The sequence below is a fragment of the Kwoniella bestiolae genome, chromosome 6, assembly GCF_000512585.2.
Source record: "Kwoniella bestiolae CBS 10118 chromosome 6, complete sequence".
Classification (NCBI taxonomy): domain Eukaryota; kingdom Fungi; phylum Basidiomycota; class Tremellomycetes; order Tremellales; family Cryptococcaceae; genus Kwoniella; species Kwoniella bestiolae.
In genome coordinates, this window is record NC_089246.1 from 1823404 (window position 1) to 1847836 (window position 24433).

The 24433-nt window shown below is 47.4% G+C and overlaps 10 protein-coding genes across 10 annotated transcripts; 5 read left to right on the forward strand and 5 right to left on the reverse strand.

Annotated features, from left to right (window-relative positions):
- Positions 1-224: 224 nt before the first annotated feature.
- Positions 225-1549, reverse strand: I302_107873 (uncharacterized protein; the record flags this gene model as incomplete). The annotated part of the gene is made up of 2 exons (XM_019192997.1): positions 225-893; positions 974-1549. The coding sequence occupies 2 exons, from the start codon at positions 1547-1549 to the stop codon at positions 225-227; spliced, it is 1245 nt and encodes a 414-aa protein (XP_019044474.1).
- A 1146-nt stretch (positions 1550-2695) lies between these two features.
- Positions 2696-4127, forward strand: I302_107874 (uncharacterized protein; the record flags this gene model as incomplete). Its single annotated transcript, XM_019192996.1, has 3 exons — positions 2696-3115; positions 3276-3558; positions 3694-4127. 3 exons carry the CDS (start codon positions 2696-2698, stop codon positions 4125-4127), a joined length of 1137 nt encoding a protein of 378 aa, XP_019044473.1.
- A 740-nt stretch (positions 4128-4867) lies between these two features.
- Positions 4868-5407, reverse strand: I302_107875 (uncharacterized protein; the record flags this gene model as incomplete). The annotated part of the gene is made up of 1 exon (XM_019192995.1): positions 4868-5407. One exon carries the CDS (start codon positions 5405-5407, stop codon positions 4868-4870), a length of 540 nt encoding a protein of 179 aa, XP_019044472.1.
- A 3321-nt stretch (positions 5408-8728) lies between these two features.
- I302_107876 (uncharacterized protein) lies at positions 8729-9223 on the forward strand (the record flags this gene model as incomplete). Its single annotated transcript, XM_019192994.1, has 1 exon — positions 8729-9223. One exon carries the CDS (start codon positions 8729-8731, stop codon positions 9221-9223), a length of 495 nt encoding a protein of 164 aa, XP_019044471.1.
- Positions 9224-9655: 432 nt separating this feature from the next.
- On the forward strand, positions 9656-10204 carry I302_107877 (uncharacterized protein; the record flags this gene model as incomplete). The annotated part of the gene is made up of 1 exon (XM_019192993.1): positions 9656-10204. One exon carries the CDS (start codon positions 9656-9658, stop codon positions 10202-10204), a length of 549 nt encoding a protein of 182 aa, XP_019044470.1.
- Positions 10205-10950: 746 nt separating this feature from the next.
- On the forward strand, positions 10951-15846 carry I302_107878 (uncharacterized protein; the record flags this gene model as incomplete). Its single annotated transcript, XM_019192992.1, has 7 exons — positions 10951-11790; positions 11850-13752; positions 13852-14085; positions 14190-14512; positions 14621-14977; positions 15098-15314; positions 15392-15846. 7 exons carry the CDS (start codon positions 10951-10953, stop codon positions 15844-15846), a joined length of 4329 nt encoding a protein of 1442 aa, XP_019044469.1.
- A 549-nt stretch (positions 15847-16395) lies between these two features.
- On the reverse strand, positions 16396-19190 carry I302_107879 (uncharacterized protein; the record flags this gene model as incomplete). The annotated part of the gene is made up of 9 exons (XM_019192991.1): positions 16396-16496; positions 16580-16713; positions 16807-16991; positions 17065-17916; positions 17972-18118; positions 18180-18634; positions 18699-18946; positions 19005-19066; positions 19131-19190. The coding sequence occupies 9 exons, from the start codon at positions 19188-19190 to the stop codon at positions 16396-16398; spliced, it is 2244 nt and encodes a 747-aa protein (XP_019044468.1).
- A 252-nt stretch (positions 19191-19442) lies between these two features.
- Positions 19443-20623, forward strand: I302_107880 (uncharacterized protein; the record flags this gene model as incomplete). Its single annotated transcript, XM_019192990.1, has 6 exons — positions 19443-19474; positions 19538-19667; positions 19727-19922; positions 20000-20103; positions 20183-20313; positions 20425-20623. The coding sequence occupies 6 exons, from the start codon at positions 19443-19445 to the stop codon at positions 20621-20623; spliced, it is 792 nt and encodes a 263-aa protein (XP_019044467.1).
- A 705-nt stretch (positions 20624-21328) lies between these two features.
- On the reverse strand, positions 21329-22328 carry I302_107881 (uncharacterized protein; the record flags this gene model as incomplete). The annotated part of the gene is made up of 2 exons (XM_019192989.1): positions 21329-21903; positions 21989-22328. The coding sequence occupies 2 exons, from the start codon at positions 22326-22328 to the stop codon at positions 21329-21331; spliced, it is 915 nt and encodes a 304-aa protein (XP_019044466.1).
- A 940-nt stretch (positions 22329-23268) lies between these two features.
- I302_107882 (uncharacterized protein) lies at positions 23269-24361 on the reverse strand (the record flags this gene model as incomplete). The annotated part of the gene is made up of 5 exons (XM_019192988.1): positions 23269-23407; positions 23473-23689; positions 23804-23979; positions 24090-24210; positions 24286-24361. The coding sequence occupies 5 exons, from the start codon at positions 24359-24361 to the stop codon at positions 23269-23271; spliced, it is 729 nt and encodes a 242-aa protein (XP_019044465.1).
- Positions 24362-24433: the final 72 nt, after the last annotated feature.

Genomic DNA, 24433 nt, shown 5'->3' on the forward strand with positions numbered 1-24433 from the left:
GATCGAAACACCACGTTTTCACGTTGTATATTGGAGATTCAGCTGATGGATTGTTGATTTAGAATTTGATATAAGATATGTAATAACGATCTTTACTCTTTTACGATATCATCCATCATGCAATATAATCATGGTGAAAGCGTACTCATCTACAATGGTTATATGAACGAGACACTGATACAGGACAAGTCGAATTACGATGCTCACTTGGTCCAACCACAGTGTCACCACCAATCGGCATCTCTAGCAGTAGCAGTAGCATGTACCACGCACTTCCAAACCCTTCTCTTACTTTTCCATTCTTTGCTGTAATTCCACCAAACCCACACATCCTTCATATCGCAATCATATTCCCTCTTTTCTTCCCCTCCTGCTTCATGGTCGCTACCACTTCCCTCCGAGTGAAGGCTCAGCTTCTGATTATTCCTCATAACGCTCTCAATAACGGTATTCACAGGCTGATCAAACTCCTCCCCAAGGCTCTCCCACAATTGCAAAGCTGATCCAACTCCCGTAGGATTCGCCCTCCAGCGCTGTAATAATCCGTTCCTGTACACCTTGACAGAGTCGACAACGAGTAACCTCCAGATATGACTGGGCAGCGGGAAGTGATACGTTGTGGAACAGGTTTGAGAGAAGGAGAGGAAGGATGATATGCTTTGGGAGTAGAGGAACGGGGTGAATTTGGATTTGTCCCCTTCTCCCCCTCCTGCAGAAGAGGAAGGGGAAGGACCAGGGGGATCGTCAAGGATGGATTCGATTATGCGTGTTAGTATTGGTGTAGGGAGGGCAAATAATCTGGATGATTGGATTGATCTATCCCTGTCAACTGGTGTTGAGTGGGTGTATCGAGATACAGGGGGTGGAATGGATATAGGTGAGATTAGATCGTCCTACACCCCATCCATCCCAACCAAATCAATATTCAGTGTCTCCCATATGAAATGAAATGATGATCTTGTGCAGGACCAACCTTCATCAAATGATCCCCCGTCCTAGCAAACCTAGCCCTCTGATCCCACATCCCACCCCAATATCCAGGCATCATAACCATCGCATTTCTCTCTCCTTGTCTCCCCACCAATCCCTCTGGAACAGCAAATGCCTTCTCTTTATCTTTGATATCCAAGCTGGACCAGGGGAAATACCCCGTCCATTTGGGTAATGACCAATTGAGGAGGACTTTCTCCTCGTGTGTACGGGTGTTGGAATATGTCCGGTGTGTTGTCCTTAAGATTAGGGAGAGACAGTACGCGTGGATTGGTATACTTCTACGAGGAGCCTCCTCCTTCACATTATGAGGTTGAATGGACGGGGTGTCGGTGATCAGTGGAAGAGGGAGGGAAGAAGGTTCAAGGGACTGGAATAGGAAGGGTATAGGATTGGTCAGGCCGGTGGAGACGCGGAGACAGTACCATGCTGATAACCATTCTTCAGGGTTGTATGATGGTTCTATCCCACCCGCCAAGGAGGAAGGGACTGGGAGGGGTAGACGAGGAAGGAGACATGGTGAGGAACAGATGGAGCAGTATAACGGCGGGGTCAACATGGTCTGTATAGATCTTGGTCCATCTATTTTTTTCTCGTGTTTATTGTCTATTGCGTCGCTTTGATGCTCTGTACGGCTGGCTACTTCCTAAAGACTTTCGGGTGCAGCTTTCACTTGAACCGAATCTTATAGAGAGTAATATCAGAAATCAAAATCAGTACATTCCGCACACCCGCTCTTGATAATTACACACACGGACAGAACAATCAGAATGAACGGTTAGTGACCCGTCCCGTCAGAAAACACCAAAGCAAAGTTTGAACAAAGGATATGGGTTTCAGAGAAGGGATGAACACTCCTTTCAGTGCTCGTCTTCGTCTCCGGCCCTTCCTTTGAGATTCTCTCCTCATTTTGATGCTGATGATCAACCAGGAGTCTAGATCAGTGTAAGGAAGGTACCGATGAGAGCATGTCGATCGTCATCGTCCTGGTGCTGTAAGGAGGGGATGTTGGACGAGCCATGTTGGGGATAAGATTCGAACCCGTTGTTGGGAGTTGATGGACTTTGTGCAACCTCCTGCCCAATGCCATTTTGAGTATCCCCTCTATGTTCACTGTTGCTTGGTCATTGTTGAGCAGCGATTCTAGTACGACGAAGAAGGCTCAAGTCGATGAGAGGCTTCACAATACAAGTAGTATAGGTTACAATAGTGAGGACACAAGAGCAAGAGAGACGCCCCAACTTACTCGGATAAACTCCTAAACCCCACCCCATCTTGGTTTCCCGGCGGCTTGTATCCATACTTGTATCCCCTTTTTTCACATGGGGCGCAAGAATGACGTCAGATGCCATCAAAGCAGTGGATTTGTTTCCATCTCATTCCATTAAATGCTGGAAGCGAACCTCCCAAAGTCCCACTAGGACATGCATATAGCTCAAGGGGCATCACACCAGCAGAATATGACATGTGCGTGGGCTAGGGGTGACACTTAGTATTATGTGATTATGCGATCATAGTTGGCACCCATAATCTTATAGATCCGATCCGAAACGTACTACAAAGCTACTCGTGCAGGCAAAGTTTTCATAAGATAGGTTTCCTTGTGCTTTCTTTCTTTCTGCCTTTTCATTTCTCATATCTTATCTGCATACACAAGTTGTACACACATATACAAGCAAACATCCACGCATAAAAACAACACACAATGGCATCTCAAACCACATCAAGCAAAACAGTCTTCTTCACAGGAGCAACAGGCTACATCGGCGGATCAGTCCTCGAAGCCATCCTCAACTCCCCCCAACCTCCCAAGTCTGTAACCCTCCTCATAAGGGACCAAGCGAAATCGCAAGGATTCGAATCATTGCAAACCGCCAAAAAGGCAAACGTCCAGATCAAAACCTTGATTGGATCTTTGGAAGATCTCGATAAGATCACTCAGGCCGCTGCTGAGCATGACGTTACTATCCATACGGCCGACGCAGACAACTTGGATGGTGTCAAGGCTATCATCAAGGGTCAGAAGATCAGGAAGGAAAAGACTGGACATAGACCTCTGTTGATTGAGACGTCCGGTACGGGTGTGTTGGTCGATAATGCTAAGGGTGCTTATCCAAATGACATTGTGAGTGAAGTCTCATATCGTCTTCGGAGACTTCATCGTTGTCCTTTTCTATCAGTTCATGTCTGTATATTATTTCCATCCCATTCACGTCGCTCGCCATAGATTTTGGTCCATAGCAGTTGGTTGAATCATTGCTAATTTGTATGACCATCCACCACAGATCTACACCGACCTCAACCCCACCCCAGCTACCAAAGACGTCCCCGCCCTACTGTCCATGACCGAACTCGCTCCCACCGCTCCACACAGAAACGTCGACTTGGAGATCATCGCGGCCGACAAAGCCGGTATCAACAAGTCTTACATCATCTTACCTTCCACTATCTGGGGTAAAGGTGTTGGTGAAGTCTTCGATGCGGGTTTGAGCAACACGTTCTCAGATCAGATCCCTACGTTGATCAAAGCTGGTTTGGACAGAGGAAGAGCCGGTATGGTTGGTGAGGGTGAGTAGACTTCTCCTGCTAGCTTCCATTTCTTACACCTTATCACATGCTGTCAGCTTTTATCCTATCCTATCATCAATCTTGTCCGTAACTTTGCTGAACCAATGCTGATTCTCCGCTTTCTATTGACAATAGGTAAAAACATCTGGCCCCACGTAAAAATCACCGACCTCGCCTCGCTCTACGAACTCGTATGGACCAAAGCGACCCAACCCAACCCTACCATAGGCCACGGTCCCTCAGGATACTACTTCGGTATCTCAGGCGAATACACCTTGTTCGGAGCTACCTCAAGGATCGGTCAGGCGTTGGTCAAGAACAAGTTGATCCAATCGACCGAAACTACTCCTACTACATTTACCGAAGAGGATTTGAAAAAGTACTACGGCGGCTCAACATACATGGGTACCAACTCGCGAGGAGTGGCTGACCGATCGAAATCTATTGGATGGAAACCCAAGTACACTGAGCAGAAGGACCTCTACGATCACATTGACAGAGAGGTGGTGAGGGTTCAGAAGGAGTTTGGGAATGAGTGGAAGGTTGAGAAGTTCACTTCTGCTTATTAGGTCAATTGACATAGGAACCCGAATGAATTGAGATGTAGTCTTAGGAAGTACTTTACAGTCAGTAGATAAACAAAATCCTGTAGCGAATGAAGAATGCATTTATAGCAGTCACATCTGTCCATCAGCGGGAGCTCGCAGGCATTTCAAGATAAAGATGAATGGCTGAAGACTTGGTCTCATATACATCTACCAGACATCGATTGAACCTGTTTGAGTAAAGGGAGAGGGACCGGAGCGGACATATAGCCTTGAATAGTCATGGAACACTCACTTGGCCGATACCGTAAGCCATATGCCGCCCTTCTGACAGACCAAGGCTATCGCTCTCTTTCTGTAAGATCATGTGGGAATGTTAGCAAGGTATCTGAACGCCAGGAGTCTCCACGCAGTTGAAATCGTTTTGCTAACAGGATGAGTAAGATTGCCGCGTTTGAGCTCAAGGGGTATGGGAAGGTATAGTATCGTATATGACCACTTGAACGTGGTGGACTGTAGACCTATATACGCTCAAACGTGTCGCTCGTGCACCAGGAGGATAATCATCATGCATCATAGTGACAGAGATACTATCAAACAAAATTGAAGCGATCTCTAGAATGCACGGAGAGCGGGGCAACTAAGAGATCGATTAAATGGACAGTAGTGGTAAAGCAGCAGACAACATGCCCATGCGTGTGTAGATAAAGTACATCCCCACAAGGGAACTATCTCAATACGCCTAGACCTGTTGAGCGATCAGATCATTTCTCATCTGTTGCAGCCCCCTCAGAACCCTTGCCCTCCGGGTTGGTATCAAGCTCAGCGTTGGTTTGAGCAGTCCCTACTGATAAATTCAAGGATTTTTGCCTGTGATGAGCGATTATTTCTGCATCGTACAGCTCAGGAGCGCCCAAGGATTGCGCTTGGCGATTCATTAGCTGCATCTCGTCGGCTAATCTTGAGTGCTCTTCAAGACTAATTCCTTCATCTTCGGACTGCTCCCATGCGGACAGAATCGAAGCTATGTGCCCTCCGATATCCTGAGCGGATGTGCCTGCGAGAATGGTCCAAAGCCGGCTGTTCAAGCTCGACATACAAGAACGATCTCGACGGTCAAGAGCAGGGGTCCGCACTCGAGCTTCCTTCGGTTCAGACTTGTAACGTTCTAACTTCGAACGAATTTCCGGATCCAGTCTTTTCTCAAATTCTCTGTTAGCCGTCTCCCAGTCCTGGTCTTCGTCTTCGAGGGATGTAGCTCCAGAGACGGCAAAATTTGAAAGTGATGATGACGGTACGGACATGTTGGGTAGCTGTTCAGCTGGCATCTAGGATGTGTTATGTGATAGAGCTTTAGTCGAAGTCGATAAGTAAGTGTATGATGAAGGACGGACGGACGATGGACTAGCGATTTATCTGACCTTATTATACCTTTGCCCACCTCCATGATATACATGACTCGAAAAGCAGAAAAACTGGAACAAAGGATCAGCAGCATGAACATTTGCAATATCTCATCAAAGGAGGAGGACAACCTCCAAAGAGAAGTCAAGTGTTATGCAAGTCCAGACCTCTCGAGAGCATCATCCTATTACACCTTGAAGCCCAGCAGCTCCTGTTGACGTCAACAAAAGGTTCTGAACGTCCTGCGACGCAGAATGTCAGGGGTTGACCAAAAGATGGGCCCAAAACTCGGTCTTAAGTACGTCATCATCGTTATTGGCCTGTAATTCCTCAACACTCTACTGTTCTATGCTAATTTTATGTTATCGTCCGCACATGCCCCTCAGAGGTTTGGGCTACTCGGACACTCACTTTGACCTCTCTGTCAGTTGTGTTGTCTTCGTTTCTTTTTGACTCAGCCTCATCATAGCTTCTAACAGCTGTTGAGAAAGTGTAAGCATATAGGAAAAAGAATCCTCGTCGAGTTGGAGGGATGCATGTGCCCATCATATATAAGCCGTTATAGCAATGATCTCATAACTTCTGTTGCGTACAATACGTCACGGCCTGGATCAACCACTTATACTCACATTGTGGAGTTGATGGACCTTGAATAAATGCCCAATTGGGCTTTTCATATGTGCGAGTCAATCAGTTTCTTCGAGTACACCTCGCAATCGATGTCGGGTACGCCCAATGTCCGAGAAAATGTTTCCATCTGTTCGTTTTTGATCTGCATTTCATTTGCGAGTCGCAGGTGCTCCTCAGGACTGGTGATTTTGTCTTGAAGCTCTTCCCAGTCCATCGCATATCAGTATACGAGATCACACCGGTCGTTCACCCCGGATCTCATAGTGCTCTGGTGTGTCAGCTGATTCCATATGTCGAAGTCTCTGGAATCCTTTAGTTAGTCAAGAGCCGGTGTCACCGATGGCGAGGTGTTGGCTGACGTAGCTGCGGCAATTGCACTCGCTTATTGTAATGGGGTGGGCATGTTGTGCTGATGACTGGATAAAGTATCTGTATATAGTGCTACAGAGCGAAGTGGCTGTAGTGCTTCCTAGACAGATAAGGGGTGATGAAGTGAGAAATTTGTATAATGGGCTTATGGACAGGTCGAGGGGAGAAGACTTGACAATCGACCCCTTTAAACTTATGAGTTGAATGGTATATCACGCCTCGACGGTTGAGAATGAAACGACTCGACTGAAAACGAAGACCAGCTGCAGAGATATTGCAAATTCCCACTCAAAGGTTGAGTTCAGCCGACAAAGCAGCTCCAAAACACATAACAAGTCGAGTCGAGTCGAAACTCGTTTTAGCGTTCGAGTTCCGTGAGCTATGTAGGTCCAATCCAAAGGTCGCTCACATGTAAAACACCAAAGTGATGCATGAGAATCGATGCAGTCAAAGATCGGTGTTGACATGCCTCTGCTTTCTCACTGTTACGATGTGGCGCTTCTCAAAGACCAGGAGCACGCAAGGTGGGGGATCCGTGCTCTCTCAATCGATCTGAACCTAGACCGATTGTACAAGCATGGAGAGGTCTCACAGGAATAGGCATGCATAAACACTTCGACCTACAATGCTACTCCATGACTGAGCGTAATAGATGATGGGATCTACTGTGGTTATCTGGGCTGACAAATCCATCTACGCTGCCTCAGTGATTGTATACAAGCGTTGCTTTTCAGGAGGTAATAGCATGAACTCGTCCCAAAGTGACGATTCACACTCGATCGGATATTGCTCCGAAAGACCATCTTGACGAGAAACTGTGATTCCCCGGAAGCTCCGGCCGTGAATTTCCTCTCTAAGAGCTTGAGAGGAGTCGGCATACTCATAAGCAGACATGATACAGAAGAGATCGTCTCTCTGATGGTTCCTCTGTCAGCGTGTGATATCGCGACAAATGGCCACTTCGTGGCGTCGTGACCTTTACTCACGCAAGGATCGCGACAGACGAAACTGTTATCAGTATCTGGAAACGAATTTTTGCATCCCCTTTCATCGCCATGTTCTGGTCGTCTGCACATGCACATTTCAGTTGAATCAAGTGAGCTGACGGAATCGGATTGAGTTGGCATGGTAATCGATGAAGGAGTCGTTTATGATCGGGTGATTAAGCGATACTGTTTGAGAAATAATCATGGACAGAACACAATATCTTTCTGTCAAGGGGAACTCACTCCTCTATATGTGTGTCTCTGTACAAATGCCATTTCAGTCCTTTTCCGAGGACATCGGACAAGAAGAAGACCTCTCCTTCCTGCCCAGGAATACCCTTTGTATAGCCTCAAACCCCCTGATAGACACAGGATCTGTTCGAGTCGACATCACTTCTGTTTGGAATTTACGTCATGCCTTTCTAGTCTCAAACCACTCCTGAAGCTGCATTTTGGTCCGTGCTGCAAGCCCCATGTACGTAGATCTAGATCGAGCCTTTCATGAATGCATCCAAACGGTAATCGGTAGTCACGCTTTCTTGTCACTGAAGATGATTGCTGTTGGTTGATACAACCGCCAACCACATGAGGTCCGCCTCGACGCATGCACAATCCCAGCCCCCATATCATAAAGCAATGAGTGTCTGCATCCATGATCGACCTTCCGACATGATTGAAGATTTTCAGCCCATCGTTCAACCCCTCTTGCTATTCACTTCTGACTTCTGACTAGAAGTGACTCCAAATCTGCCCAATCCTGTTCATCAGGTTTCACAATCACCATCCCTTACGATTGTCTTACAGCTGCTCGCCACTGGTCCCCCCACTATGTGGGGTTATGCGTCCATGAACACAGAGGACCAAAAGCACATCGTATGATATATGTCTTCAGGCTACATCCATATGTTGTCGAACAGCGGAACACGAGTGGCGATCATTTAACACTCCGAATGCTGAAACTGAAGAAACGTTATCATGTACGAGTCAGTCCATTGATGAACACCTTTCATCATCTGTCTGAAAAGAAAGGGGGCCGTATTGAGCAGAGTCGTACTCTTGTCTTTCAGATGATACTTAAATGTATAAATGGGACACAGTGGGCAGCTTTGAGTCGACTCTACTTTTCCCGCTGAATCAAAGCACCAAAATCTGTATTGTATCCACATTCGAAAGCTTCACATTAATTACCATCACGTTCACGTTCGATCGTTCCAAACTCACAGGATACCACCTCCAATGTCATCTAAATATCTCGGACGATACAACCCAATCAGCGATGGTCATGATAGGCAAAGCGGTTTCGACAATTTCTTATCTACATCTACGAACCCCCTGGGAGAAACTGAAGATGACGAGACGCGTACCGACCTTTCCCACACGAGGCGAGGTACATGGACTACTGTAAAGTCGTTTTTGCATCGAAAAACGCAAGGCGCTGTATCATGGATGCGACAATCGATTGAGACATTGGGTTCAGTCCTGGATATCAATCGTGAGGAGTTGGAAAAAGTACTCAATCCATCAGAGTGGGAGTGTGATTTCGCATCGGGAGTGGAAGAGAATTCCACATCATGTATGGAAGTCACCCAAGTTCGTCAGGGTGGATTTTTGAAGTCTGCTGTCAATCCCGCTGATGCATCGGCCAGAACAACTGGTTGGGAGCTCGGGGGTGTGGGAGTATCGAACCTCGTCAAGCGGACGTCGGAAGCTAAGAAGGAATGGGATATATAGATCATCGTATAGGGATGATGCAAGTTCGATTTCGCCCTCGCAGGCTTTGGTCCTATTTGATTCTGCTCCCTATAGATTGCGTGTCCTTCTTGAGTGTTCTAGGATATGCTAACAATGCACGCAGGTGCAGAAGGACTATCGAAAGAATTGGTCGTTTTCGGAGCGGTTTCAGTAATTACATGTGACCATCCATGCCTGTCAGCTATCTTTGGTCCCTTCACAGACCAATCCTCCTAGCCAGGTGTGTGTCATAGTCCGTACTTTTTTGCACACTTCCCACGACGGAAGTGACGTAGTATAAAGGATAAACCGCATTGAGGCTCCGACCGCGACCGTCCCATATGTATGTGTATATGTATACAAGTCGCACTCGTCGTTAATTCAGCACTATTTTCTTCAGATTAGAAATCAAAAGTTCCGTGCACTTTCATCATGTCAATCGAGTATTTCGAATACCTGGATCCATCAGCTTATCAAGTCTCCCAACCTGGTAGCAATGAATCTTCGACCCCCCTAGGAGGTCGAGGTCCTGGAGCGTCCGAGCGAAGCAATGCGGATACTCACGATAGGAGCAGGAGCGGTAGATCCACTTCGTTCTTAGCCCGAGCGAAAGATACCACATTATCGTTCTTCAAGTCTTGTATCGCTAAGCGTCGAGGGAAACCAACTGACACAGCAACTTGTCTCGCGACAAGGACAGACGACCCTCCAACATATCAAGAAGCTACCAGAGGCCCTACACCATGGTACGTGGAAAACCCTACATCAAATCTGGGTATCCCACGAGCACTAAGGCTCGACTGGCCGCCCTTCCTGGGCTTTCCTTCAATATATAATCGACCCGATCCGAGGAGTATGGGCGATGACTCGGCGAGGGTTTTACGACTTCTCTTGCAAGGTACAAGCTGGAATACTTCTCATATTTCTTTACCGGGACGTGCTGAGCGACTTGAAATATTTAACGACGACGATCCGGAATGATGTTGGATATGTGCTGTGTGTGTCGTCCAACCTCACTTGCATACTTGTAACCTTCGGAAGCAGATTGATGAGAGACGGAGATACAATTCTTGTGTGTGTAGATCCGGTCCCGCCTTCTCTCCATGCACCGTATATGTTGAGTCTGCGACTGTCTGACAAATCTATGGCCTGTATGAGCTCTATGTCAATCGATTGCATGCATGGAGAATGCAGTCCGAAATAAAGGGATGATCGAAGAGAGGATAGGATAGGAAGGGATGTTCGTGTTCGCAGTCCTGTCAGGTAAGGTAAGGGGGGGTGCACTAGTGTCCAGCACAGACACATGCGACATTTTCACCATATCAACGAGACCTTGTACATGTATGCCTGTTATGCACACCAATCTAAAGCCTGCTCTCAATCTGTGGTTGTTTAACGTTGCAGTATAGGTGATAGCGCTGTATGAGGAAGTGCAAAGTGGGGATCAAAGATGGAAGAATGAACAATAAGAGGTATCAGAGTGAGTGAAGAGTAGTGTTGATGATTGTTGTTGTTTCCGCCTTACCTGCGCGTGATACTCGTCCTTCACTCGTGTCTTTCTGTTCATATCATATCTCACAGCTCATCAATCATAATGTCACCAACGACCATCACACGCTAACGATACATTTACGCACACAACAGATCAATCGATACCCATCTTACCACAACATACATACCACTTTTGACATATTCAACCATCCGAGGCAGAGGGTCATCCGCCAAGGATGACCGATACCACTTCCCGTCCTTTCTCCACTTCTTCCGTCATATCACCTTACGCAGCACTAGAAGCTATAGCAGGTACAGACAATGAACTATCAGCATCATCCTACTCCAGTCCATCTCATGCACATCAGAACAAATCAAGAATGGAAGATCAGCATAGACCTCTCACTCCGTTAGAAGATACGTTGGAAGAATCAGAATCAGATGGTCCGTTCTTGGTCAGAGCCAGGTTCAATTTTGAAGCTACCGATCACAGTGCGCTATCATTCAATGCTGGAGATCTGATTCAGGTATTCGCGAGATTAGAGAGCGGTTGGTGGGATGGTATGTTGGATGGTCAGAGAGGTTGGTTCCCTAGTAACTACGTTGAAGAGATTGGGGAGGAGGATATTAAACAGATAGAACAATTTCAACAGCTCCAACAGGAATCCAATGGTGGATCGCAGCAGCAGCATACGGAAGAAGACGTATTGAGGATGGACGATGTGCTGAGAGGTGGATGGGGTGATTGGGGTGGTGATACGGGATTGGACCAGTTGGCCAGAGAGATGTTAGCTGGGGATGACGATGATGCGCTAGATGATGGTAGAGCCTTCTCAGAGGTAGCAAGAAGAAAAAGGGCTCAGGTAGAAGGATTGATGTTTTCTTCCGAAGCGGATGAATTTGGCATATCGTCGAATAGGAGAAGGGAAGAGACGGACGTTACAATCAGGCCATCAGCAGCATCAACTCATTCCTCCTCGACACAGCATCCCCCACCCACCAAAGGGAAGCAAAGGGAGTCAACGCAGGGTGCTTCTCAGGATGCCTGGATACCTTCTATAACGCCTGATGGTCAGGTGAGTATTCTTTATCGTCCTCGGGATCAGGCTGGAAATGCTGACAGGTCGTTTCGTAGGTGTACTACCATAATACGCAGACGGGGGAGGATTTATGGGAACTGCCAATGGAGGGTATGGGACTAGAAGAGGACGATACTGGATTCTCTCAGAATGACGATGACTTCTTCGCCAAACCATCCCTTACCAATGACCTATCACCTACATACCAATCCACCGATAATGACTTCCGCCCACCCCCCAAAGCATCCGCCGACATACCTTACCCGTGGCTCGCTAAACTCAGCGATGACGGTAGAGAATGGTTCTACTACAATCGACTGACTGGACAGTCTCGCAAAGATTTGCCAACAAGCAAAGGCGATGCTACATCCATGACGGATATCGGAGTAGGGATGAAGCGACTGAGTGTAGGATCCAATTCTAGACCTCTCAGAGCTTCAGTGGAATTGCAGAGAAAAGCGGTAGAAGAATGGGAGAAGAAGACTGCGGAAGCTTTGAAAGCTGTCATTCAACCTGAGAAGAAACCCACCATGGGGTTATTGATGGATAATGTGAACGAATCTTTGAGAGAGATATTTGAAGCTTCAGTAGCTGGATCTGCTGCGGAGGAAGAAATGTCACGAGCTGAAGATCTAGGGAGTGAAAGTGGGATGATAGCTGCGATGATGAGAGAAGAGAACGCGGTGGAGATGCTGTCTTCAGCGCACAAAAATACCTTGGCAGCGATCAGACAGTTGTTGAGTTCTTTTGGATACGTCGGACCATTAGATAGGATGGAAGAATTGCCTAGACCAAGCTGGGTGGGAGACATGACTTTGATAGGAAGTATCGGGTTGTTATCTGCAAACACCCATGCTGCTGTCACTTCGAAACGAATCCCGGAAACCGGATTATCGATCTGGGCAGAAGTAATGCGATCGGCCTCGAAAGTTAAAGATGTGATTGCCAACTTCCCAAATACAGCTTTGGCAGGTACGATCCAACCTTCCGGAATAGACGGTGCGGAGGGATCAAGGATAAATGCTTGGTTAGGCTTTGATGTGATTGGTGAACCGTTAAATGGGAAATGGGGATTCGGAAGGACCGAAAGGAACGAGAGTGAACTGCAGGTACTGGAACAGAATTCAGTGATACAATGTCAACGGCTGAAGAATGATTTCGATACTGCTCTGAGGAATATCACTTCCACACCGGAGAATGGTTTGATGGACTTGATCAGACTATCGACGAAATTCCTGGAGATGATGGGCTCGCTGGATATTGCCAGTGTGATCGATGTGGATGGGGATAGCGGGGATCTAGGAAATGGGATAAGATCGAGAGAAGACGATCTTAGGGAATATGAACATCTCGTTGATCAAGCCCGTCAAGCTATAACCGATCTGGATAATTCCTCTAAACAAATCACCCAAACTTCCATCCAACTGCTATACAAGATCGATTCTCCCTTGGAAGGTCTTCGATCCATCATCGAATTACTCTCTGTAGGAATGACGACAGCGTTCAGATCGTTACCCACACTGCTAATCATCTCAGGCGAACAGATAGCAGCAGTAGACCAGGGGTTGATAAGGGGTCAAATTGGAATCAGATCATTCAAACACCATCAATCTCGTAGACAATCATCCATCACCGGCCGACCAATCTCCATGATCTCTTCAACCTCCCGAACAAGCTTTAGTGGCGCTGGAAGTTCTTCTAGAAGGCACAAAGTGAGGGGCTTGGAGGAAGAATTCTTAGATGCGGATGACTATGGGGAAATGAGGGATCAACCTGCTCAGATGCCTCAGACTTCGGCTTCGGCAAGTACCACTAGTCTAGCGCCTCAGAGGAGTCGGACGAGCAGTACCACGAGTCTGGCATATCAACAGACGGAGAGTGATAGTGGGAGTCAGAAGGGGAATAGGACGAGTATATTGAAGGCTTTCAGGAGGAATAGAGCGGATAGTGATGCGGATGGTGAGTTGTGGTCTTTGCTCCCTGCCCTTATCTCGGACATACAGGTACTCGTACACCGAAGAAATTATCGTCATAAGCTCACGATTCATGAATTTCTAGGCCGCGGTACCCAACGAAACAAAACTCCAAGCAAGAAACTTGCTAAACTCCTGGGAGAGGATATGTCGCAATTACCTATCAACGCTAGTGTTCCTCCACCTGCACCTCCTGAAACACCTTGGTATCTGTTGGACGACTTTGTTCCTGGAGAGATCATCTTTGATGACAAGGGTGGTGTAAAAGCTGGATCCTTGAGAGCGTTGGTTGTGCGATTGACTCAGCATAGTTCGACGGGTGAGTTCAGTCGTGCTTCGATGTACAGTCTTTCTTTCGGCAGCTCTCTCAACTCTAAAGCGTTTCATTGGCATGTACGGCTGGACTAACTGTGGTCATCATAGATACACCGTTTTTCCAAGCATTCCTCCTCACCTTCCGGTCCTTCACCAACGCCCACGAGCTATTCGATCATCTGGTCGAACGGTACAATATCTCTCAACCCGATGGGCTGAATATCGAGCAATCCCAAGAATGGAAAGTGAAAAAGCAAGCTCCGATAAGATTGAGAGTTGCCAATGCTCTTAGAACATGGTTGGAAAGACATTATATCGAACAAACCGATAATGAAGTCCTAGACAGGATGGAGGAATTCGCGAATACTACGTTGCTCGCGAACGGAAGCGAGTTGATGAGTAAACAGCTATTGACACTTGTTGGGAAGAGGGTGAGTGTTTACTTTCATAACCGGATCTTTCAAATGTCATCATAAAGCACCTCCAGTCGCCTTTTCTTATCGAGGTGCTTGTATACTGATGTTATTTGACATGCGTAGCGCCAAGGAGAGCCCGAACAAACTAGAGGATCAGCCTCAGGTTCCCTCTTATCTCCCCCCGCCCCACTTCTACCAAGAGTAACAGGCCGACAACTCCGTCTAACCGACGTCTCACCCTTGGAAATCGCTCGTCAATTGACGATAGTCGAATTCATCCATTTCCAACGTATCAAGCCTTCTGAATGCCTCAACAGAGCGTGGGCAGATGAAAATACGGGGTCAATCAATGCACCGAATGTACGGAATGTCATCCTTACTGCGAATAGGATGGCTGGATGGGTAGCCCTGCATATACTTAGCTCGAAGGATGTTAGACAGAGGGCGACGGCTATGAAGATTTTGATACAGGTGGCTGTGGTGAGTTTTGTATTGTGACTCTTCCCGCTCCCATCCCTGTTGGGATTGAGCTCGAAATAGATGTTTCATAGTCTATCGCGGCCAACGACCAAAGCTGATAACTCATTCTTGATTTGTTAGGAATGCCGCAATCTCAACAATTTCTCATCGATGGCAGGTATAGTAGCTGGTCTGAACTCTGCTCCCATCACCCGTCTGAAAAGGACGAAGGAGCTGTTAAGCGCCAAAACACAAAGTATGAAATCGGATCTGGATAAGACGTTGGATTCGACCAAGAATTTTGCGAATTACAGGGATATGTTGAAGACCATCAATCCGCCTTGTGTACCGTTCTTTGGTGAGTGATGACCTCATAACCACATCACGAAACCAAAATCAATAGCTGACAGGAACTGAATCAACTGTATCATACAGGATTTTACCTCTCCGCATTAACGTTCATCGAAGACGGGAACAAGAACTTCATCCAACCTGGAGGGCCCAATTCGAACATACCAGGCGGTCCCATCAAAGGCCTAACAAACTCCAATTCATCTTCTCCCCTAAGCGCCTCAAACAACTTCACCAAACCACTCCAATCTTCCACTTCGTCAAATTCTAACTCCACCACCACCAATGGCACAGGGCACCAACAACCTCTCATCAACTTCTTCAAGCGAGCACTGAACGCGGAGATTCTGAGGGATATAGCGCAGTACCAATCTCAGCCTTATAACCTCGCGAGATGCAAGCCCGTGCTGGAATGGATCATGCGTGGGTTGGACGAGGTTGAGAAAGGAGGTGATCTTTATGAAGTTTCTCAGGCGTTGGAACCGAGGGAGAAGGAGGAGGAAAGGATAACGAGGATGTTACATGATAGTGTAGGTTGATCCTTCTATTGAATATACAGGTGTGTTTGGGAGATCAGATTACCCCTTCTTCGCTGTTTGGCACACACTCGACGTGCTGAGACGACCGCCCTATCATATCATATCATATCTTGACGATCGCGATGCATCATGACACGGTTTGAGTACCTTATCTAACCTGACATGTCGTGTCACAGGGTTTCATATAGGCTTCAATTCAATACAAACAGCTGAAATATCACGACCGCTTGGCAAAACTGCGAAACGATGGATGGGGTTATGCTTAATCGATGAATGGTGTTTTAGACAAAAGACAGGGCGAGGCGCATGTGTATATAGTTGGAAGGATATTCCCTTTGAAAGGGTCCCTTGGTGGATAGTGGATGTGACTCGTACTTGTCGGATATAGGTAAACTATATAATGTGAATAATGTATTTATCTATGTTTTGCTTTCTGTCGTGTCAGTTCCCTTTGGGTGAATATCCAATAACACGATCATTCATCATTATATGTGTATATTGATGACCAAGATCTACAAGAAATGTTGAATAGGTGTTACAACACAAGAACTACCACTTCACCTCATGGATCAACACCACTTTTGTAGATTCACCTTGCCACCCTCTATCCCCCGAGGCTGTAATCAAGAATCTACTCGTTGGATCGACGACTACGAGAGGGAACGACACGCAATTAACAACACGTAATTAGCAAAATGTTAGATCCTTTCCCTTGGGTATGTGTGCGACTCACTCATACTGGATATGGTCCCACCATGATGCCCCGCTATGATCTTGAAAGGCGGCTTCGAGCTTTTCTTCCTCATGTTCTCCTCTTGGTCGAAGAATTCAGCGGTATTCCATAATCGTATATTATCTTGTGACGCGCTATATCCAGATATTGCCAATCATCAGAATCAACAATCGCATTCGCACTGACACTTGATCCAATAGTTCGACAGGATAGATGATTCAACTCACGTAGCTATATGATTGCCCCCCGGAAAGGCTACCAGACAACTGATAGGACCTGATTCCGCCGGTGTCCGTAATGTCCTTAACAAGTTGGGCGAGGAGGCAGAAGAGGACCGCCTGACGTCCCACACGTCGATCGTCCCGTTACGCCGTCCTGCTAACACTTGAGTCCCGTTGGCTGACCAGCATGCCTATATACATTTCATCAGCATCGTTGACTCCAATTCCCCTCCCCGTTCACGTGACTGTTGAAGCACCACTCACAGACATGCACCACGGCGGAGCTCTCTCCCCAGGCATCAATCTGCCCACTCCCACACCTGTACCCTCGTTGGGAGGTACTCTCCGATCTATTAACACCACCTGACCGTCCATCGAACTGGTCAACAAGACATCATCTGAGAAAGCCTTGTAAGACGTCTGGCTAAGTAAGGGAATATGAGCAGCAGCCTGACGTGAGCTTGACGGTCCAGCTGAGGAGGGAACAAAGAGCGGTGCAGCCCCCGTGGATGAGGTTGCGGGAGTGGGTTGTTCAGAGACTAATGGTGGAGGAGGTTTTGGTTGACCAGGTAAAGCTAATCCCAGTCCTTTTGGCTTTTGTACAGGTGGAGTTGGGGTCACATCGTGCAAGGGTGTCGGAGCCTTGGAGGGGATGATAGATGGTGGGACAGTCTCGCCTTCACCATCGAGGTCATCGTCTCCGCCAAATAATGAATCCATAGAGGGAGATTTAGCTTCTGACATCTCGACGTCATCCCCCCCATTCCCGTTATCTGTCTTTTCTGTCTGACCGGGTTTTGATTCTGCAACGTTGGCAGATTCAGCATCCCCGTCCACCGGCAGAGCATCTTCAGCAGCTTGCTCATCTTCTTTCTCCTTCTTATCCGTGTCTTCATCGCCCTTGTTCTTGTCGTTATCGAAGAAATCAGGTCCCATCGATACTGAGATGTTCTCCTTAGTGGTGATGTCTCCGTCGTCTTCTTCGTCATCAGGCTGCCGGCGGGGTGAAGGTGTCGGTGAGGCTGGAAGGGTATATGGTCTGAGAGATAGCGATGAGAGTTGTGCGCCGTGTGTGGGATATGTTCGGACGACTTGACCTGTGTTCAAATCCCATTCCTATGTAGATTATGAGTACCGATGATATGATTGTCAAAATAAGAGATAGACTTACCCGAACGGTTCCATCCCAAGAACCACTCAACAGACCTTTCTCGTTTGGTAGGAGTGACAAACACGATACTACATTCGTATGACCTTTCAAGGAGTGTATAAGATGACCAGGGGCATGCCGCAGCGTATACAGGTTGATAGGGCCAGACTGAGATTTCCACCGATATGATGTAAGCTGTAATCCATAGGAGAAGGAGACTTCAGCTTACCTGTGTCCCAGTCAACGCGAACAGTCCATCCCCCTCACAGGCCATACTATACACCGGTTCCGCCCTCTTACCCACCGATCCACCATTTATACCTTCCACTTCGTTCGCCCACCATCCTCTTCCTACTCCAGCTTTGTTGATGGTTTCTCCCAACCCGACGACACTCCGCTGTTGGGCAGTCATCATCTGACCTCCATTCACGCTGCCCCATAAATCGTATGCTCGCACATGTCCATCCTGACTTCCTGCCAAGAGGTATGAGAGGCACGAGGTAGATGCGAGCGAGTGAACAGGGGAGGGTAAGGGGATGCCGACTATAGCTTCGATAGAGAGGGATTTAGGAGAGGTGGTGAAAGATGGGATGAAGAAGCTGCGCCGTATTTTGTGGGGTGGTTGTGGAAGGTCTTCCTCTGGAACAGGCTTCAGAGATGGTGATCTGGACCTCTTCGCTGAGACTATGATAGAGGATATCAGTATGACGTCTGGGAGAGAAGGCAAGTCATGGTAAACACCACATACGAGCTTCTTCATCCCCTCCGACCATCACTATATCACCATCTTCCCCTTCCGCTTGTCCTTCTCTATCCCCTTCCGCTTCATCTTCCGTACTTGCATCTTCATTCTGTTCATCATCCTCTTCCTCGTCATCATTCTCCTCCGCATCTTCATCTTCTTCATTATCGCCCTCATCGTCATCGTCCTCGTCCTCGTCTTCGTTATCATCGGCATCATCGTCTGCCTCGGAGACATCTTCGTCTGACCCGTCTCTGCAGAACAGCATCATTCAGCATGCATCACGCAGAGAGGTACATTGGTGATACTCACCCCATACCGTCATCGTTTTCATCATCATCTCCTTCCCCATTGACACCATTTATGCCTTCATCCTGAAATCAAGACATACAGAAGTCAGTTGTTCGCTCGCAAGCTACAACCAGTCGTCCAACTCACATCTTCCTCCTCTTCGTTATCGTAGTACTCGTCTTCCTCATCTTCATCGTAAGCTGCCATTGTTCAAGATACTACACATATATTATATGCAAGGTAAAGTTGCAAATATGAAGAGGAAAAACAAGAAATATCACCAGCTATATAAATAAGGTTGAAATCTCAAAGTGGAGGGGGGGAAATGAACCACCACAACGACATTCAACTACTGAATCACATCCCACTCTCCATTCTTCCTTTCTTTCTTCCACATCGTATACATACATACACATCATCTCACCACCCATCCATCTACAGCAAGAATAGAAGCACAAGATGTCAGGTGCAGGTCCGAGAGAATCAGTCTTGTGAGTGAATGTGCGACGATGTTTAATTGGATGAATCCCCACTGATGTCATTATCACTCACAGCCCGACACGTATGAACCTAACCTTGACCAAAGGTCGGTTGAAGGGTGCTCAGACTGGACACTCGCTGCTCGCAAAGAAACGAGATGCTCTTACAACCAGATTCAGAACCATCTTGAGAAAGGTCGACGAGGTATGTACTGCTGACGTCGTTGAATGTAGACGCACGGTGCTGATGCCTGTGGGTCATAGGCCAAACGACTGATGGGAAGAGTACTTCAACTCGCCTCTTTCTCCCTGGCTGAAGTCACCTACACTGCTGGTGATATTGGATATCAAGTGCAGGAGTCAGTCAAGAAGGCGAGTTATACCGTTCAGGCTAGACAGGAGAACGTTAGTGGTGTCGTATTACCTGCTTTTGACGGTGTGAGAAGTAAGGATGCTAGTGGTGAGTACACCGAGATATGCACACATCCGCATCATGAGTATCATCACATGGACTGATGAACGGTGTAACATGTCCAGATTTCAATCTCACTGGTTTGAGTAGAGGTGGTCAACAGATTCAGAAATGCAGAGATACATACGTGAAAGCTGTGGGAACATTGGTGGAGCTGGCTTCCTTACAAGTGAGTGCAACCTTGCTACTGCTGTACATCCGTCCGAGCATAGAAGGACTCCGGAAGACGCCGCTGACGTTGCGTGAAGACCGCCTTCACCATCCTTGACGAAGTCATCAGAGCTACCAACCGACGAGTCAACGCTATCGAACACGTCGTTATTCCTCGTTTGGACAATACCATCAAATACATCAACTCGGAGTTAGACGAAATGGATCGGTGAGATTTCTTGTCGCAGCTCTTTCAAGACCGCTATCATTCCAGAGACTCCCTTAACTGGCCGCACAGATATGCGCGCTACTGATCGCTTACATGCCGTCCTGTTTGCAGAGAGGAGTTCTTCCGATTGAAGAAGGTTCAAGGTAAGAAGAAACGAGATGCCGAGAAAGCCAACGAATCCCGACAAGCTCAAAATGCAGAGTTCACAGAACGAGGTGGAGAACTTCACAGAGATGAGGGTATCGGTGGTGGAGAAGCTGGTGGGGCTGATATGTTGGATGAAGGTAAAGACGATGATGTTATTTTCTAGATATGTGAGTGTATACAGAACCACTTCTTACATGAATGGCGGAATGATCAAGCTGACAACGATCAAAGGTATGGTCATGTATCGTTGTTCAGTCTCTTGGCCGCTGCACGTTCGAAACATCGTGGAATAATAATGACTACTTCTGTAGCTGAAAGGGTGGCTCCTCGGACCTGCCTATGATTCACTAAGCGAGCCAGCAAATCAAGATGTACTACCTTGTGGAGCCTTACCTGTCGGAGCAACGGCTGGAATCGGAGTCTCGATCCCATTGTGGCCGACACTATAATATCATATGGAAACTCCCAATTCCTCTCATTATACGAGGTGACCGTCGCATCAATTTCTTCTTTGAAGGCCTCCTTCTGTGACTCGGTCTCGGTAAAGGCCCAGATTGATTTATCATTGTGCCACTCAGTCGTCTCACTGAGTCCTACAGCCAAGGGACAAGAACGCACCATCCAGTAGCTTTGTGCCAGATACACTCGAGTCCATTTACAATTGCATCAAACCAAATCAACACACGATGATCATCTACAGAAGGAAAGTTATCTAGATCACGACCATTGCTAAGCGATCACAACAGTCGACTAAATAGCAGCAGTACATCAAGCGGAAATCTGCCACTGACATCTCTAAACGAAGTTTCCATGTCCAAATCGGTCAAGGCAGATTCTACGAAGTGATGACTTGATCGTTCCAATAGGTTTATCGTCTTCGGTGGAATGGCCGCCTCATCGATGCGAGGATGAACCTGATACGACTACGATGGCCCTCTTCATGTCTGTCCTGGTCTGCGGTGTCATCTGAAGCATCACTCCCAGATGAAAATAATGGAATATAAAAATGACTGTCCGCATCGAGGTTACGCGTTTCATGACAATGTGTGATCTCGATCTCGGGGTAGCTCGGTCTAACCCTGCTTATCACATCATCAATAGCCCCCTTGAGGCGGGTACTAGCCTCCTCCAGGGTCTCGCTAGTGACCTCTTCCTCATGCGTGGCCATGTATTCGGTAAGCTGGTCCAACCCATCATCCAAACTATTTGAAGCTTCTTTGAAAGAGTCATCTCGGTAATTGTTGTAGTGAAGCGGACGTCGGCGGATTTTGAACATGCGATGGACCGTTCCATCCCTTTGAATGATCTTGCTTTTGATCCCAATGGTCCCTTCTGCTGACGCCCGAAGGTAATCTCTGAAGTATCTCCCATGAATCATCCGCCCCAATTCATCGCTTTCTGTCCACAAATGGGGGTACGTAATGCGAGGGCGGTTCCTGACCCCTAGCGCGGCGTGATAACTGTTAGCTCTCAGATACTGACGCCGATTCCAGTTCCGAAAGATTAAGAGCTCCAATGAAACACTCACTGGACCGTTGATGGTCGATGCTAGATTGGCCCCTAAAGAATTGAGAAAACTGAACTGCCTCTGAGCGGGAGACGTGGAGATGCACTGGGAAGGTTCTTTCCCTGTGTCCGAGGTAATCGGAGGCAGAAGGCCTAGTAGAGCCAAGCCGAGTGGGCATATCTGTCTGGAAAGTTGTAGATGATCCGTCTGGCAAGGGAGTGGATCTTCTAGGCTCCGCTACGTGTTGACTGTCGTCGTTGTTCCGGCTTTGGAAAGTCGCGTCAATCTCCACTCCTGGAAATCGCTCTTTTATATTGTTCACAGCGGTAGCGATTGTACTTTGAAAGAAATGCTCGTTCATTATATATGTTGGTTGCCCATGTCCATCAAGTGGAGGATTCGGATCGTTAGCCGCTCGTGTGACTCGCCCCACCCGGGAGTCTAACTCGGTGCAAGCTTTCACCGCGTCAGTATCCTCTAAAATGTCATCTGCATGCAACCTGTATCGGGTAGCCTTGTAGAAGCGTTTGTCGGTATTTGGCAAAGGAAGGATTTCACATTCAATCTTTATCGTGCCTTTCCTGGTCGCGGGCAAAGCATTTGTCTTGAATCCATCTAGATCAACGGTGACGTTAGAGTCACGAATTTGTTCGCCATAGACAGGCTCAGAGTTGTGATTCTGATTCATGTTTGTGAATCGTTCTTGAAGGTTGGAGAAGTGAACAAGTGAACAAACAAGATCATCGAATGGTAGGAATAGTGTTAAGCCTTTATAACAGAATCGTACTGCAGAGGAAGTGCAGCAGTAAGGGTTCCAAAAGTGACGCCACCCGCATCCCTCCTTTGACTCCGAAGATCAAAGGTTTCTACTCGCCCCAATATGGCCCTTTGTCAAACGTGACGAGTGTAGTGAAAACAGCCTCAAGTCGGGGCTTTGAGAGAAAAGGGATCCATTGTAGACCATGTCAAACAGCCACTCGATGCATAAAGGAGGTATTGATGACAATGGACAGTGGACAGTACTCCCATTGTAGCCCTGAGTAGAGCAGTGATGACCTCATATGACGGAGAGGCGGTGCGTCCACTAGCCATGTACGATGACTTCATCGGTGGCACGATGGTAGTCCGGTGAGAACTTCCGTCACGAATCATCCGAATCAGCTATACACGCAGAAAGTGGCTAGACAAAGCTTTGTATGATATGATCACATAGGGGAGGATTCAGCGCAAGGGCTGCTGTTGATCGTCGAGAAGGAGTTGAAGGGAAAGATGAACTCGAGAATGTCCGAACTCGGTCCATGCTAGTTTATACTTCTCCTCAATTGACCCCAGAATGTATAAACGAGGACCAGCCCCACCAATAGACCAATGTGAGTATTGAGCTGTAGAGAGGCTGCCGACGAGTTTGCTATCTTGTCCGTTACAGGTCTCTGATTATTCCTATATCAATTTCGTCAGTACCCTTACTATAGTGGTTGACGTCAGACAGAGACGACTCGACCTACAGTAAAGAAGGAGCAACGCTAACTGCCAACTGCACCGCGGTGGGACTGGCTGCAACAAGATGGTACTCTTCGACACCTGAGGGAGGCACAGTCTGCAAGCTGACTGTACCGGTGTAGGCCATCGAGTTACCTTGTGATCCCGATGATTGAGCAGAACTGGACGAGGAGCTAGAGGCTATGGGTGTACCGTTGACTGAGAAGAAATCGATGTCGAGCCCTACGTATCCGATGAGATTCAGTTAGTCACGCACTCTTATGCTGACAACCGAGAGTATGACATAGGATCTACAAAATTGAAGGGACCGAATGTTAGGCAGGCTTATCCACTCACATATCCCACCGCCACTCGTATCGTAGAACGGCTCATTGGTCATGACGACCGTATGAGTCTTGTTCTCCAACCCGTGAGCCTCAAACAAGATTTCCTGGTATAATTCGGGATCCCGCGCTGTTCCATTCATATATTGTTTCTCTCCTCCGTCGATCAAACCGGATAAGAAGCCGTGACTACAGTGCATAATTCAGCATTGGAAGCTACCATTCCATCGAGGGTCATGGCTTATGTCAACAGCTTCAGAAGCTGTAATAGAGTGATGCATATGTCATTCGTCACTCACTTCGGCCTGTTGGCTCCGAACACCTGTATATCGGTCCCTACAAATACTATCACTGCTGTATCTCCATCGTTGGTGGTCGAGTGGAAAGTCGAGTTCTTGTATCTTCCGAGGAATGGGTCGGCTTTATCGCGTACGACATAGGACTTGAGTCAGATCAAACATAGTGCTAGTTCTCAAGATTAGATACCCGACTCACAGGATTTCTGGATGTCCCAGTCCCCTTGGTATGTGATGTAGGGCGATGAATCGTCGTAAGATTGAGTTTGATCCATGATGAGTTGTAGATTTCCGAGGAGCGCGCGATCAGGGTCAGATGACGAGAAAAGATGTGAGTGGATACGGTC